The sequence below is a fragment of the Propithecus coquereli genome, unplaced genomic scaffold (genome assembly GCF_000956105.1).
Source record: "Propithecus coquereli isolate 6110/MARCELLA unplaced genomic scaffold, Pcoq_1.0 Scaffold73, whole genome shotgun sequence".
In the NCBI taxonomy this organism is placed as follows: Eukaryota; Metazoa; Chordata; class Mammalia; order Primates; family Indriidae; genus Propithecus; species Propithecus coquereli.
Genome location: NW_012153396.1, coordinates 7644667 through 7659854, shown reverse-complemented (window position 1 = coordinate 7659854; position 15188 = coordinate 7644667). Strand labels below are relative to the sequence as shown.

Here is a 15188-nt window from a genome sequence, read left to right as displayed (position 1 = left end):
GTAAATGTGGACCATTCTGGAAGATTCCCAGTGCCCAAGAAAAGGAGTAGCCAAATATAAAGAATAAAGTTGTTTTCAACATAGTTTTATCATAGTCTTATTTTTCTGCATCATTTTGAAATGACATTTGAGAGGCTGAGCTTGTACTGGATCTCATGTGCTCAACCACAGGGCACCGGTGGTCATCCCATGTTCTTGTTGTTCAGCAAAGACATTTATCTGCCGCACACTTTAGTTTCATTACCAATCAGGGGCTTCTGCAAGGGACTCTGCTTCAAGACTGAGCCATCAGGCCCTGTTGAATTAGTAAAAGGATCTAAGGTATCCCACTGACAACTCAGTGGAGGAAATGAAACTCGACAAATAGAAAAGGAAGAAAAATAAGAACAGAACTGACAGAATGATGGTCAGAAATCATCTAATTAAACTAAATAACATGTTGAATAAGTGTTAAATCGATGATTAGAATATTAAAAATAAGGCAAGGAGATCCCATAAAAATAATAGCTTTTCAAAAATTCCTCCAGAGTATAAGCAAAACAGCAAATCGAGCTAGGTTTTCTACTTTAAACAGACGAACAGAGTTTTACGTCATCTACATAACCTTTCCTTAATACTGTTTCTACCCAAATCAGGTTATTTGCCCCATGCTTGAGGTTAAATATTGCCTAGTCCAGAAGTCTATGAGTCTGTCCAGTACATGAGTCAGCCTGTGAAGCAGTTTACTTAATATCCATAAGCATGAAATAAATATTGGCAGTTCATTACTTAAGTTGTAGCCACACTTGGTTCCAACTGTATATTATTTTAGCAGAACTATATTTACCATTTAATAAATATTCATAAAGTACTTATTCTGTGAAAGCCACAGGGTATGGTTTGTGGAAGGGGAGGGAAGTAAAATAAATGTATGTGAATCTCACCAGAATGTGTGAATTGTACATATTTACTTCTTGTAAGTCCTTATGCATAACAAATGCTCTCTCAAAAAACTGGGGGTGACTTTGCAAAGATAATGCAGGATAATTTTTTAAGAATAAAATTATTTGATTTACTAATAGTTTTTCTCCTATTTTATAGCCGTTAGGATATAAAGTCGGGTCATGAATAAAAAATAATTATATCTGCATATTCTGGAATAAAAAAATCAAAATCATGTAAAATCTCCTTTGTATAATTCACAAATATAATACTGTAATGCCTTGATGAGCATAGTAAACATTTCTCAGCATATCCATTTATAATCAGTATGACAATTTTGGTTGCACTAAATTATGACATTTCTTTTTTCAGATATCGGAATTACTGATCCAGAAGCTCAACCAAAACTCAGTACACTTTGAGCTGAAGCCAGGGGTGCAAGTCTTTGTCCACGCAGCCCACTTAACAGCAGGTCAGTTTCCATGTCCCTGGGTGCTGGCCAGTGGCTCTGGCAAAGGGGAACCCCAATCTGTGTTTCCCTCATCGTCACAAGGTTAGATGGTGCCACTGCTAATCAGAAATCAGGCATCAGATCTTGGAGGTTCCCTTGTTTGATGTTTCTGCTTTAATGGGGGACCAGTTAGACAACAGAATAAGGTGACATTTTCTACTTCGTCTTTGGCAAAAAGTATCAGTGAACCACTTAGATACATCTCCTCACGTGTAGCATGTTTCATTTCAACAGAAATCTTGTAAATAACGTTCAGCTTACAAATAATTTTTTCTGGTCTTATGCAAAGCCTTACTCTCAAAATATACACATTACAAAGGATAATGTAGGGCAGGGGAAGTGGCAGGGACTTGGGAGGTGAACAAGTCCTCAGCCAGAAACTAAACCTGGAGTTGGTCATGATCTCACAAATTATTTGATGTCCATCTCTTCACCTGTCAAAGGTGTTTAGGGGGGTGAATCCTCCTTCTAAGGCTATGGAGAGGTTCCAGTAATGATGCAAGTAATCCTAAGCATTTAGAGATAGATTTTATTATGTTACATTAATAGTAAATTAAATTAACAATATTAATTGAGTATTTATTTTTGCAGAGTGCTGGCGCTTCATGGATACAAACACCAGTGGGAAATGGTCTTTGTCTTCAAAAATCTTACAGTCTGGTTGTGGTGTGGGGAAGTCTGGCTTAGCAGTGGTTGTGCTGCTGTGGGGGCGGGGAGCAGGCAGTGAGGAGTATCCCAATGAGTAAAGTGCATAAATGCTTGTACAGAGAGGCAACAGAGCATATTTAAGCACTTGGATTTTTTTTTTTTTTTTCAGTCAGATCATTGATTTCAGTCTTGGCTCTGTTACCCACTATGTAAACTTGAAAGAGAGTTTTCATTTCTATGTGCCTTGGAGGTGATAATAGCACCTATATCCGTGGAATTGTGTGAGGATTAATTCAGGACAGTGTCTGGCACATAGTAAGGTATAATTTTTCTTTTTATTCTTTTTATTATTAACAACCAAAGTTGTATAGGAAATTTAAAGCAGAGATGAATTGGATCTGGTAAAAGTGATACAAGAATGTGTCGTGGAGGAGGTAGTTTTGGGGGAGAACCTCAAGGGTGGATAGGATTGGACTCAATCCAAGCACCAAGGGAAAAAGTAGCGGTTACCATCTACATTCTCTGGCTTTCTAGAGATTCCCAGAGGTGCCCCTGTGTCTAGAGGAAGGCCAAATAGGCTGACCACTAACCTCTCTTCCTTCTGGATTTTATCTTTTTTCTTTATTGGAGTTCATAGAAGATTTTGTTTAAAAAAAATCCCACTGCCTTCAAGAAGTAAATATTAGAAGCCACTGTTCCTCCATGAGATATGGAGATGGAGTGTGAAACATACCAGGGTGGACCATTTATACTTAAGTTTGTGAGCTCTGGGAGCCATCAAGACCTTTGAACAGAAGTGTGACTGATTCGGAGTGTCACTTGAGGAAGACGACTCTTAAGAGCAAGGAGGATCGAATAGAGCTAATTTACTATTCTGCGTCTTGTCCTAACTCACCCATTGAACAGACATTTACTGAGTGCCTGCCTACTCTGGGCATGCAATGTTCTCAGCACTGGAGACAGTCTCTGCCTTCATATGCTTCCATTACTGGTCAAAGCCAGGCAGGAGGCAAATTAACAAATGTCACTTTCTGAAGAGTGTGCTAATAAAAATACTATGAAGAAAAGGCTGCCAAGTTTTCTCAGGGCATTTGGTGATCTTGATTGGCCTTTTCCTGCCCAGAAGGTGACTTTTGGTCTTTGGTGAATGGGGGTAACAAATGTCAGAGTCACACATGGCTGGTTGTATAAGAGACTGATCAAAGTCCAGAAACAGAAGTTGTGGTCATCCTAATAGGCAAGCTATTGACAAATATTGTCAACTGAATAGAAAGTAACCATTTGAAATTGGTTTAAGCAGTCTCATTCATGTATTTAATCTGATCAGATGATCTAGCCTGTTTAGGTGGCAGACTGAACCTCATCATTTACTATTTTTTCCCTTTGAGTTTGGAAGTTAAAAACAACTGAGCCTGATAGTTCATACTGAACTCTGGGGGTGAAGGGATGTGGCCAACTAATTTATCCTTTGTGATACAAAATTTGCTTTGTGGCACACTCAGCTTGAATGAACACTATTTCAGGCTTGACTTATCCGAAAACAGTCCCTTTACTATTCCCCAGAGGCCTCTGTTGAAGGGGGAGCATCCCAGGTCAAGCTAGGCAGGGAACTAGCCCCACATCTCCCATTCTTCAGTTCTGGGGGCCGCCCACATTTCACCCCTTTTCTTCCTTCTATACTTCTCCTCCATTAGTTATTATCTGTGTCTGGTTTTTATTTAACTGATTATTGCATCACAGTCCAAAGATGGTTCAGATTACTTTGCTGAATTTGAAATCTTATTTTAAATGTTACTTATCGATGCCTTCCTGTAATGACAACTGGTTTAGAGCTGGAACTAAATTGAAAAATGGGAATCAAAAAAGTAGATAATTAGCTGAGACTGGTTTGGCCAATGGCTTGGCCAGGAAAACTGATAGAGCAAGGACATACAAAGGCATCCATGGATTTATAGTTTCATGTGGAAAAAGAAGTCAATTCCTGATACTATGAAAGATTAATCCCACTAGTATAAACTCCAGATGGCAAGAAATAATACGAAGTTGGGAAGAACTGAAAACTTTCTTCAATTCATATTTCTAGTTCATTTTATAGCTAGGAGTTTGGGAAACAGGACCCAGATCCCTGAGAAGAGGGGCTGGCAAAAGAGAGGTATGTTCCTGGGAACCCACATGAGCACACTGAGATTGAAGGAGAGCCCCTGGCAACATGGGTATGCATGATGCAAGATCACCAAGAGGACAAAAACAAAAAATGCAGTTCTAAGTAAGAGTCCCATCTTAGGCTGAGCCAATTTGGAGGGAGTAAGAAAATTCTTTGACTTCTAACCGTTGTGGCTGTGCAGGATGCTTTGCTATTAGATTTCATGCTAAGGTCTTTTGGCTTTATAATTCCAAACCTAATCAGCGGGCGTTATTGAGCTTTCTGTCATAGCTGGCTCGGCAGCTAGAATAGATATATGTCTATATGCGGATAATTGGCTCCAGTTGGAAGAGTAAAGGAAGATAATGTCAAGGGCTGACAGAATAACTGAGTCTTGGAAACTTGTGCTATATTGAGTTTGGCTATGCTTGTCATAGTAGTTTTAGGACTGGAAGAATCCAGGGGTGCAGTCACTTTGGGCCAGACTTTCACCTAAAAGAGACAAGGGTGTGTCAAGACTGGCACTTTTCAACCATCGTGATGTAGAAGTAAGATATGTGAGAGGTGAGTTTCCTATTGGAGATTGCTCCTAAGTTAGCTCTAGCAACCTGATTTAAAAAAAAAAAACAAAAAAACTACTTGGACAGGGTATATGTAGACTCTACATATACCAAAGACAGTGGAGGGAATTCTCCTCCCACACATGGAAAACTTGGCACTTTAGGTGGGGATCAGTGGATTGAGATGCTGGCCACAATTTCATTTATTAGGTTGAAACTAACGCATTCATATTTGGATGGCTAGTAAGAGAAGGGGGAAGAAGCCTGGGAAAAAGGAGAAACAGTGGGGAAGAGTATTTGATTCACAACTTCCACCCCAACTGTTTTTTCCTTCCCCTTATCCACCCTGTGGACAGGGGAAAATAAAAATTCAAAAAAAAAGAACCACTGTCTGCAACATTTCATGTCTCATAAGCAGGATTGCTAATACCTTCCCAGGGACTGTTACAGCATGCTGCTGCATTCCATTAATTGCGCGGCAGATGTTCAGCAGCCTTCTTTTAAAAATGTTTGATACAGAGTATGTTGTTGGCGAGAGAGGCAGTGCATAATTTGGTTTGTCTCTGAGGAAAAAGAACTGTCTCTTTTCAGGAATTTACTAGCCTCATTTTGGTTTTTGAATTCAGTTCCCTGTTTGCTCTTATGGGAACACAAGGAAAGCATTTGCAGATACCTGAATGTCATCAGAGACTGGATTTTGTTTGTTTTCCCCCACACGTTCTGTTTGGGAATTCGTTAACTTTGGTATCTAAGCTGAGCTAAACTTTGAACACCGATCTTGTTTAGGTCCTAGCCCTTCCTGTGCTTTTTGGTATTTGTGCAAATCTTCTTGAGGGCCTAACCATTCCTGACAGCTATGTTTCTGAAATTCTCTTTGCAGAAAGGAGAGATTTGAAGTTGTGTGAGAATAAGGAGAGAATAAGAAGCATGTTTCAAGAAGGTTGAGGGAGGGCCATGGCCTGAGTGGCTTCCTTTTGGTTTTTAGTACCTGATGGCAGCTGGCATCCGTGTTTAGCAGACAAAGATATTATGATATTGTGAAACAACCCAAAGAGACTAGAAATCAGTCAGGCTGAGTATTAGACTGGAAGCACTAATGTCTTGACCAAAGTGCACGTTTGCTCGTGCCGTTCTGATTGGAATATTTCTCCGCACTTTTTCACCTCTCTATATCCCCAAAGTCTATTTGTATTTTGAGGCTCAGCTCAATGCCAACATTTGCAGGACAGCTTTCCAGAGACCTTTGCCTGGATAATGTCTTCCCATTGTCTGAAATCACATGGATTGTTTAATCTGTATCTGTCTGATGCTGATCATAAACATCATCATCATCATTATCACTTCTATTTAATTTCTTGTGGCTGTGGTTCATCATATCTTTATATTTTCTCCATCTTTGTACCTAGCAAAGAACTTGCACATATCAGGCGCTCAACAAATATTGCTTTTATAAGTAATTAGATGCATAATTAATTTATAACCTGCATAGATATTTTCAGAATCCTGTTCCTACAGTTAACCTTCAGATCCAGTTCATCCAACTGTGAACCCTTCTCCATGACATGCTACCTCGTATCAAATAACTGATGAGTGGAACCTTTCATAAATTTATCCAATAAGTATCTAGGTAATCTCTGTTTTTTTTTTTCTTATGGCAAATGTTCCTTTAATATGTATTATAATTGTTTATATGCACATTGTGGAAACTAGGGAGGTTGGTGGAAAATTGGGCCCATGCACCCTGGAGTTCTGTGTCCCAGAACAAGAGAGCCGAGAGAAAATGGGAGAGGGACTAGCGAGAGGTTTTTACTGAAAGAGACTGAATTAAGTATAACTTATTGGCCTTTATTTTTCTGCTCGGGTCACTGGAAAGAGTGTTTCCAATATCAGAGCAGCTTCACTTTATGGCATAGCTCAGGGTCACACACCTTGTATTACACCATTCTCATCTTATAAAATGCTCCAGACCTTATTCACATCTTTTGTGACATTTCCCTTGCCCTCCCTTTCTTCCTATGCATTTACTTTGACCTTTTGTATCATATATTTTAAGAACTATGGTGTCATTTTAGGGAGAGTTTTTCTAGCAAGACGCTAGGAGGCTCTGAATCTAATGCAAACCATTTGATCTCTATTGTACTTATAGAAGAACAAACCTGAGCCGTTAAGAAAATATCCCTAAAATGCCAACAGTTTTCTCATTGCTCCTCGTAACTTGGAATTTACTCAAGGGCAGAGTCCATTTGAGATTTATCATCTTATTCTTGAGATGATGCTATGCCTTGCTTTGCAATTATTCCTGTAAAACTATGTTTTATCAGGGGATATGAGATAAATTAGGACCCTCACTCACTCCACACTGGCTAAACCTGAGGCACAAATACTAGTTGCATGGCACTTTCTAATTCTACTTGCAAACAATGAAAAATATTCCATGCAAAAGGTTCTATAAAGCTGAGCCTTAAGGTTGAGTAGGCGTTCACCAAAAGGAGAGAAAATAAGCATTGTAGGTTGAGGGGCTGTGCTGAGCAAAGGCACAGCAAGGTGACATTGTGTGGTTTATACATAAAATGATGAATCATCTGACATGGTTTGGGGCATCTAGATATGTAATCTAGATTTGTACCCTCAAATATTCATAACTGGTGTATTTACCAAAGGTAAAATTATCAGCAGAGAGAGAGGGATAAAGTTCAGGAAAATAAAATATACTGGCATGTTATAGACTTTGTTGTCTCTTGCCCATATGTGCTAGTGAGGAAGTTTTTATTAATACAGGTTTGAGAAGATAAGGTATAATAGACATGTAAAAGGGAAAAAGAGGCCAATTAAAGGATTTTTTTTAAATAATAGATTTGGGCAATAGTGCATAATCTTTTCTTCTTTTAGCAAAGTATTCACAAATAGAAGTTTTCAACCCAAGTGGCAAGAGGTGATAATTTATTTGATGGAGATGGAGACCTAGGAGGAGAAGCCTCTTTTTTGGTTGTCAAAGAAGATAAATTTGATGGTTTCTGTTGCATTGGATGTCATGAAACATATAAGTGAAAAACCCCATCAAGAAGCTGGAAATGAGGGAATTGAGATGAGAAAACGAGGACCAGACCATACATGAAACTATGGGCTTTTATTTACCACCTCTTAGAAGATCCTCAGGTGAGGAGAATCTGCTGACAGGTGATAAGTTAAAGCCCTAAATGCTGGTGCAACTCTTTCAAGCCTCATCAAAGTCTGTATCTTTGAGGACCCATGGTCATGAGTAAATTTGGTCCTTTTTATTTGGTGGGGTTGGGGCTGAGGTGAGGCTAGGGGAGTCGGCAGTGGCTTTAAAACTTGTTTCTTCTAAGGCAGAATAGATAAGGTTCTACATGAGAATAAAAGATAAGGAGAGAGCAAGCAAGGGGCAACATTGGCATTTTATTTGAGAACAAAAAAGACTAATTAGATTAATCCATATGAAATTGCAAACGACAACCCTTTAGGGACTTTTGCATTTCATTAGAGTTATTATATTTGCTGGGCAAATGAACTGCAATTGAGTGGTCAGACTTCTGCACAGATGGACTGGAAGCGCAGGAGTTGACTGGTTCTCTCAAACCATTTGAGATCAATGAAGCCCTGTCCTATGGCTGGAGAAACTCTTTCCAACCTAGGGTTGGAGATCTCTGCCACAAAGCAGCTTTTCTTAAACCTGACTCTACATTGCAGTTAACCTAGGAAGCTTCATAAAACAGAGATTTTCCAGGCCTCACCTGCACCCAATGAGGAATCCCAGAGGGACCCTAGAGGCCAGGAATCTTCATTTTTAGGAAGTTCCCCAAGTGGTGCTCTTGTAGTTTCAACAACCACAGTTAGGGAGCCTCCCTCAGACAGAAATCCATCTGCATGACAAGGAAAGGTGAATGACTATTTCCAGTAATCTGATTTACACCTCAGGCCATCCACTAGAACAGAGGCATGAATTACATGAGAAGGGCTTATGATATTAAGCATAGGAGGAAATTAGTAATAAACATTAAGATCTAATTTCTTGGCATATTTAGAGCCAACCTAATTGGCAGAATGGGTAGATAGCAATTGGAATAAGGGGGAAAAATGAAACATGCCTCTGAATCTAGTATATACTGTATCAATAATCCAGATGAATGGCAAGGGCCAGCCAGGAGCTGTGGCCATAAGGCAGTTGAAAAGTGATTAAAGTGTGAATTAGAATCTTAGTGGCAAATGTAACTCAACAGCCATGAGTCTTATGAGAGTTAAACAAATGATATTGATATTATCTAGATGCTATTCATGTGCTGGTATGAGCAGAAAATGATACAGACACATCTCACTATATCTCTGCACATATTTCAGAATGAAGTGCTATTCTTCCTTTAACTTTCCAGATGAGTCGCTGTTCATGTGGAGTTTTGGACACACATGATTAAAAAAAAAAAAAAAGGTGAAAGGCTAAAATTTATCAAAGAAAGAGCCTCAAATATCAGGTTAAATTTTAAAAATGAAAAAGAAAATGCACAGGAACATTGCTACCAATCCCTCTTGTCTATCAGTTGCCTTATTTAAGCTGCCACGTTTAGGGATACTGTCCTTTGTCAAGGGTATGTGTAGGTTTTTTAATAAAACTGTTATCTTGTGTGATCTTGGACTTCATGGTTGATGCTGTGTGGTTTAATTTCTTTTGCAGGTGTAATAAAAAGATATTATCACAGAGATATTGGAGAATTAATATTTGCAGGCTTCAGTTACTATCACTGGATATGTTATGAGTAAATTTGAGAGGGGATAAGAAACTCAAAATTTCAGCCTAGGTCATGATACATCCTAAATTCTGCCCTCCAGTTTCACAGGGCAGAGACTTTTCACTTGAAGGCAGAATTATCATTAGTCAGAAAGCTTTAGAAACTAAACAATATAATCTAAGCCACATTATAGATGCAGATGTCAAGTAGTTGGGGAACTCTGAACTGTAGAGTGAAATAAATTGTTGCAATAACATTTTCCATCTGGGGATAAAATTAGTACTAGTGAAATTCTTCCACAGCAGATAAATTTATCTGTCTCTTTGGTTTCTGATTCACCTTATAGTCTACAACATAATCATTTGCAAGTTTTTTGTGAGTAAAGTCATGGGGGTGGCATGTTTCCTTCCTTCTATTTTTCCCCAAAATAAATTTTTTTTTCTCTTCAAGTAATTAGGTTACTTCACAGATACATGGGCCCTATGGCTCTTGACAGTCATTAAATCATTGCGGTGTTATGTAAAGCAATAACAGGTTCCAAGACATCTAAACATATCCCTTTCTCCAGTGTGATTAAAGGAATGTGATACTTTCATGTATCTACCAGGGACCAGCAGTGAGGTTGCTCTTTAGCTTCTAAGAGTTAGTTTCTTCACCATTTTTTCTGAGAATACGTGGAACCATAAAAGGGGCTGAAATGACCACAGAGTAACTAGACTGAGTTGGCCAGACTGGAGGACGTACCTGGATACTCTTGGTCAGAGAATGGTCAGGAGGGAGTGGTCAGATGAACAGAAATAGGTGCAAACATGCCTCAGGTTAGAAATAAGTGATAGGATACAGACATGCAATTCCCCAAGGGGAAGGCAAAGCAGATAATCAAGAGAAACTGGGAAGGGAAAAAAAGGGAATAGAATACATATAAAATACAAAGAGATACCAACCAACACCTAGGACAACCTGTCTTTTAGACACCAAATTTCTTATACCTAGAATGACCAGAACTGTCCTGGGTTATGTCTGTGGTATCAGCATAAGCTTTAAAATAGCACCCCTCTTTCATTTTTAAAGTGTCCTATTTCAGAAGAGACCACTTATGGTCGTCTTCCTTTGACTTGCCATCCTGACTGTGGGGATGGAAGTCCATAGCAAGAATTGGGCAATGTAGAGCCCAAAGGTGAGAATTGCTAATTGGATATTTAACCAATTGAAAGAGACAGTTTTGAAGAGGGTGAGTATGCTGTCGCTATGTAACAAACCACCCAGAAATTCAGTGGCGTAACAGTAAGCGTTTATTATTGCTTATTTGTCTAGTCTTGTCTGTTCACTTTATCTTCAGTCAGCTATGTTTTATGGACTAGGGAGCTCTGCTGACCTTGGCTGGTCTGTCCCACATGCTGGGGGTCGGTTAGCTATGGGCTGCTCTAGAATGGCCTTGTTTGTGATAATTAAATTGTCCTCCACGTGGTCTCTTATCCTTCAGGAGACTGTTCTGGGCTTGCTCACACATGACTGTGGTAGGATTCCATGAGAGAAAACAGAGGTATGCAAGGCTTTGAAACTCGCAATTAGCACACCATTGCTTCCATTGCATTCCATTGCTAAATACAGGTTATAAAGATAGCCCAGATTCAAGGGGTGAAAAAACAGATTTCACCTCTTGGTAGGAGGAGCTTCAAACTCATTTCACAAGGCTTGGACACAGAGCAGGGTAGAATTGAGACTGCAATGTAATCCAGCTACATGAGCTGACCGCTCACTTCCGGGGAACTTGAAATGCCTTTAGGTGGCTTAGAAAACTTTCTCCTGGAGCCATAACCAGACATACTGTTAACAATGAATGGGACACTTTTTGTTTGTTTGTTTTGCTTTGTTTTAGCGAACCAGAGAATAAAAGATCAGGCATGCCCTAATGATAAAGACTGAATGTTTTGTGAGTGAGAGTAGGTGGGGCTTGCCATGCGGTATTCTCAAGCTGTTATGCATAATTACCTGTGTCCCTTGCTACATATGTGGATGTCTGGGACTCACTCTTAGAGACTAATATATTTTTTCTCAAGCAAAGCCTAGGAAATTACTTTCTCACAAGTGTTTCAGGTAATTCTGATACAGTTAGTCTGTAAACTATACTTTGAGAAATATTTTATTAATAGTCAGGATTCCTCATTGACTTTCGACCCTAGAAAACCAAGTCTTCCTTCTCTTCTTGTCTATTTGTTATGGTGATGTTTGATCTTCGATGTCTAACAAGGGTTGTCATTATTTGGCTAAGTGACCTCAACTCCCTGTCACTTAAACTCACCCTCCGTTTAAATCCAGAAACAATGCTTCACTAGTCATTAGAAGATATGCTGAAGGACATGAAGATATTAAATGATTTGTTTGAGCAAATGATTCGTTAACCAGGCAGCATCAGACCACAAGCCATCTGGGGATCCCCAAGGGGCATGAGGGAAAGGCTTTTATGGGGTGAACGCAGAAGCAAAACAAGGAAAGTATTTGGTTGGTTAACATCGGGCAGTGGACTTCTTTGGATCATTCCAGTGAAAAGTCCCTAGTTAGAGGTTGGTTGGCAGTTTCTGATTGCTTAAGCCTAACTTCGTTTTCCTAGGATATGACTATTTACATTTATTTGGGTTTTGGTTTGCTTACATAAAAACCCAGGACTCCGAAGCTGCCTCAGTCTAATGGCCTCCCAATCAGTTACTTGAACAGAATCTCCCCTAGAAAGTCTCCCCAAGCCTGGGCTGCAGTCTCATGGCTTTCTCCCAATAAGTTATAGCCATTCACAGGATTCTCATGATTGGATTAGGATGTGAACTGGAGGGAAAGCCCATTGGCCAAGTGAAGGTGCTTCACCCATTCTGCACTCTCGATAAGTTTCTCTGAGCTATTCCTGTATCACCTTAATTTCTGAAAGAATATTTCAGATCACATGGATTCTGTGATATTCAAGGCATATAACTAAAGCCTAACTTGGGTCCACTTTGAGGTCAGGAGAAGAAAAAAGAAAATCAAGGTATGGTGAACTTGCTTCTGCAACATCCTGACCGCACTAGCTTGTAGATTAGAAATGTAGTTAAAGTTCACAGTTTCAAGGTCATAGTTCAGGTAGAAGTGCTCCAGGAAAGTCCTTTTGATAGCGTGAAAGTGAACACAAGACAGCAACAAGGGTGTTGTTCTGCATGACTTTACTGTATGATGCTACCATTTTTTAAATTTGAAACTTGGAAAAAAGTTTCATTTTATAACTTTGAAATAAACCAAGCAAAAGGACAAAGCTACAGCAAGGGGGAAAATGGTGCTGAGGGTGAGGCATTTCCTGGAGAGTGTTGTGTGGGACTCAGCTCTGCAAAGGGTCGGTGGTCAAATGAGTTTGTGAAACACTATGGTAAAGTTAAATGAGTTCTTTCCTGCAAGGTCTGCTATGAACCTTTCATACCCTGGTGTGCATCATGAGTCTTCAGATGGGGGAATGCCATATGTAGCATTTCCCTAAATTATTTCACCATGGAACTCTTTCCTCATTTTTAGGACTTTTTTTTTTCCTATAGAATACACCTTCAGAAATATGATAGCAATAATATGGCAATGCTAAAAATACTGGGCATGTACTATGTGCCAGACACTATGCCAATGCTTTATACATTCCATCTCATCTTATTCTCACAACTCCCAAAACCAAACACTCTAGTTTTATCTCCATTTTGATAATGGTGATAATGGAGATGAAGAAACTAAGACTTAGTTTAAATCACTTAGCTCATAAGTAGCAGAGCCAAGATCTGATTCCAAAAAGGGATCCTATCAATTACTTATCCCCAAATGTGGATTTTAGGTTTACTTTCATACATACAACTATGACCATTTATTTAGCACTGACTACATGTCAATCACTTTCCACAAGAAGATTGTTGTTATTACTCTAAGCATTCCTATAATCAACTTAGGTCCTCATGAATAAAATACAATAATTCAATACATTTCCTAGTTCTTCAAATGATTTTTTTATGTTTATTTCAAAATGTTAAGTGGGTACAAATGTTTTTGATTACATTTGTAATGTGAGGCACAACTATAAATGTGTCAATCACCCAAATAGTGTTCATTGTACCTGTTAGGTTTTTGCCCCTCCCCTTTTACCCCTGTCGCTGCTTGATTTCCACTGAGTTTTACTTCCCTCTGTATACATGTGTGCTCATCAGTTAGTTCCAATTTAATAGCGAGTACATGTGGCGTTTGTTTTTCCATTCTTGAAATACTTCACTTAGGACTAAGGTCTCCAGTTGCATCCAAATTGCTGCAAAAGGCATTAATTCATCCCTTTTTATAGCTGAGTAGTAGTACTCCGTGGTATACATACACCACCTTTTGTTAATCCACTCATGAATTGATGGGCACTTGGGTTGATTCTGAATCTTTGCAATTGTGAATTGTGCTGCAATAAATATTTGAGTGCAGGTGTCTTTTGATAAAATGACTTCTTTTCTTTTGAGTAGATACCCTGTAGTGGGATTGCTGGATTGATTGCTGGTCTACTTTTAGTTCTCTGAGGAATTTTAGAAACGATGTGTGCCAGCACCCAGGCTGAGAAATGATGAGTCACTTGGAGGATGGCTTCTATCCATGCTTTACTTTGGAATAACGGCATGAATAATGGCAAGAAACGGCTCAGCACTTTTCCCCACACATCAACCTTGTTTAAGCTGCAATTGGAGAGGGATTAATTTATGCTAATTCCACATAAAAAGCTAAAGCCCATTTATCACAAGTTTCCAATCCTCAGCAAAATACAAACGAATGTACCTAAGTGTTGGGCAAACTCAGATCTGCAGCTGCTGTTGTGTGGAGCAGTAATAGGCCCGTTTATATTCAGGCACAGATCAGCAAGCAGAAGCCACCCATGAAACACCGAGGGCAGTGGCAGTCAATCTCTGCCCGCTGCCGCCGCTTCCGGCTTGCCTGCCTCTGGGAAGTGACTAAGTGATGCCGAGGAGGGGAGGGGAATGGGTAACACACACTTCAGAACTCAGGAAGCTAAAGCCCATTTTCCCAAAATAATATGCTAATATGCTAATTACTTAACCATGTTCATGCTGCTTGTTTATGAATGATGACTGGAGTGTGAATGACTTGGAATGAAAGATTGAGCCTTGTGATGGGGAGAGAGAAGAGCAAGGAAGAAGAAGGGAGAGAGGTCCAGTGTGTGTGTGTGTGTGTGTGTACACATATGTGCATTTGCTTTCTGTGTTAATGAGAGCCTGGCTGAAGTAATTTGCTCTCTTAGCTTTCCATTTATTTCAAATGCCCAACCTTTTAAGTAAGCTCAATATTCTTCTTAGTTGCTCCATATCACTGATATTCTGATTATGCTGAAAGACCACTTAGCTAGGAATGAAAAGTTTAGCTTTATTTCTGCCTCTAACCATCTGTGGTCCCTTTCTGGGCCTCCATTTGTTCCCTGTCAAATTATTGGTTTGCATTAGAAGATTTCCTTTAAGATATGGAAAAAGAGAGAGAGAGAGAGAGAGAGAGAGAGATCTTTTAGAGTTATGATATCTGAGATTTGCTTCAAAATAGTCCAGTGGTTGGAAGTTGGGGATTGGATGGGGGTAGAGATAAAATAAGATTGGCTTTTGGTTGATGAAACTGGGTGGGGGGTA

The 15188-nt window shown here is 39.4% G+C and overlaps 1 protein-coding gene across 4 annotated transcripts in view; it reads left to right on the top strand.

Moving 5' to 3' along the window:
• Positions 1-15188, top strand: part of SORCS1 (sortilin-related VPS10 domain containing receptor 1) — a 581564-nt gene that overhangs the window by 555220 nt on the left and 11156 nt on the right. For all 4 annotated transcript variants that reach the window (XM_012661649.1, XM_012661648.1, XM_012661647.1 and 1 more), the window contains exon 24: positions 1294-1393. In XM_012661649.1, coding sequence (XP_012517103.1) covers positions 1294-1393 — 100 coding nt within the window. The remainder of the gene's footprint in view (positions 1-1293; positions 1394-15188) is intronic.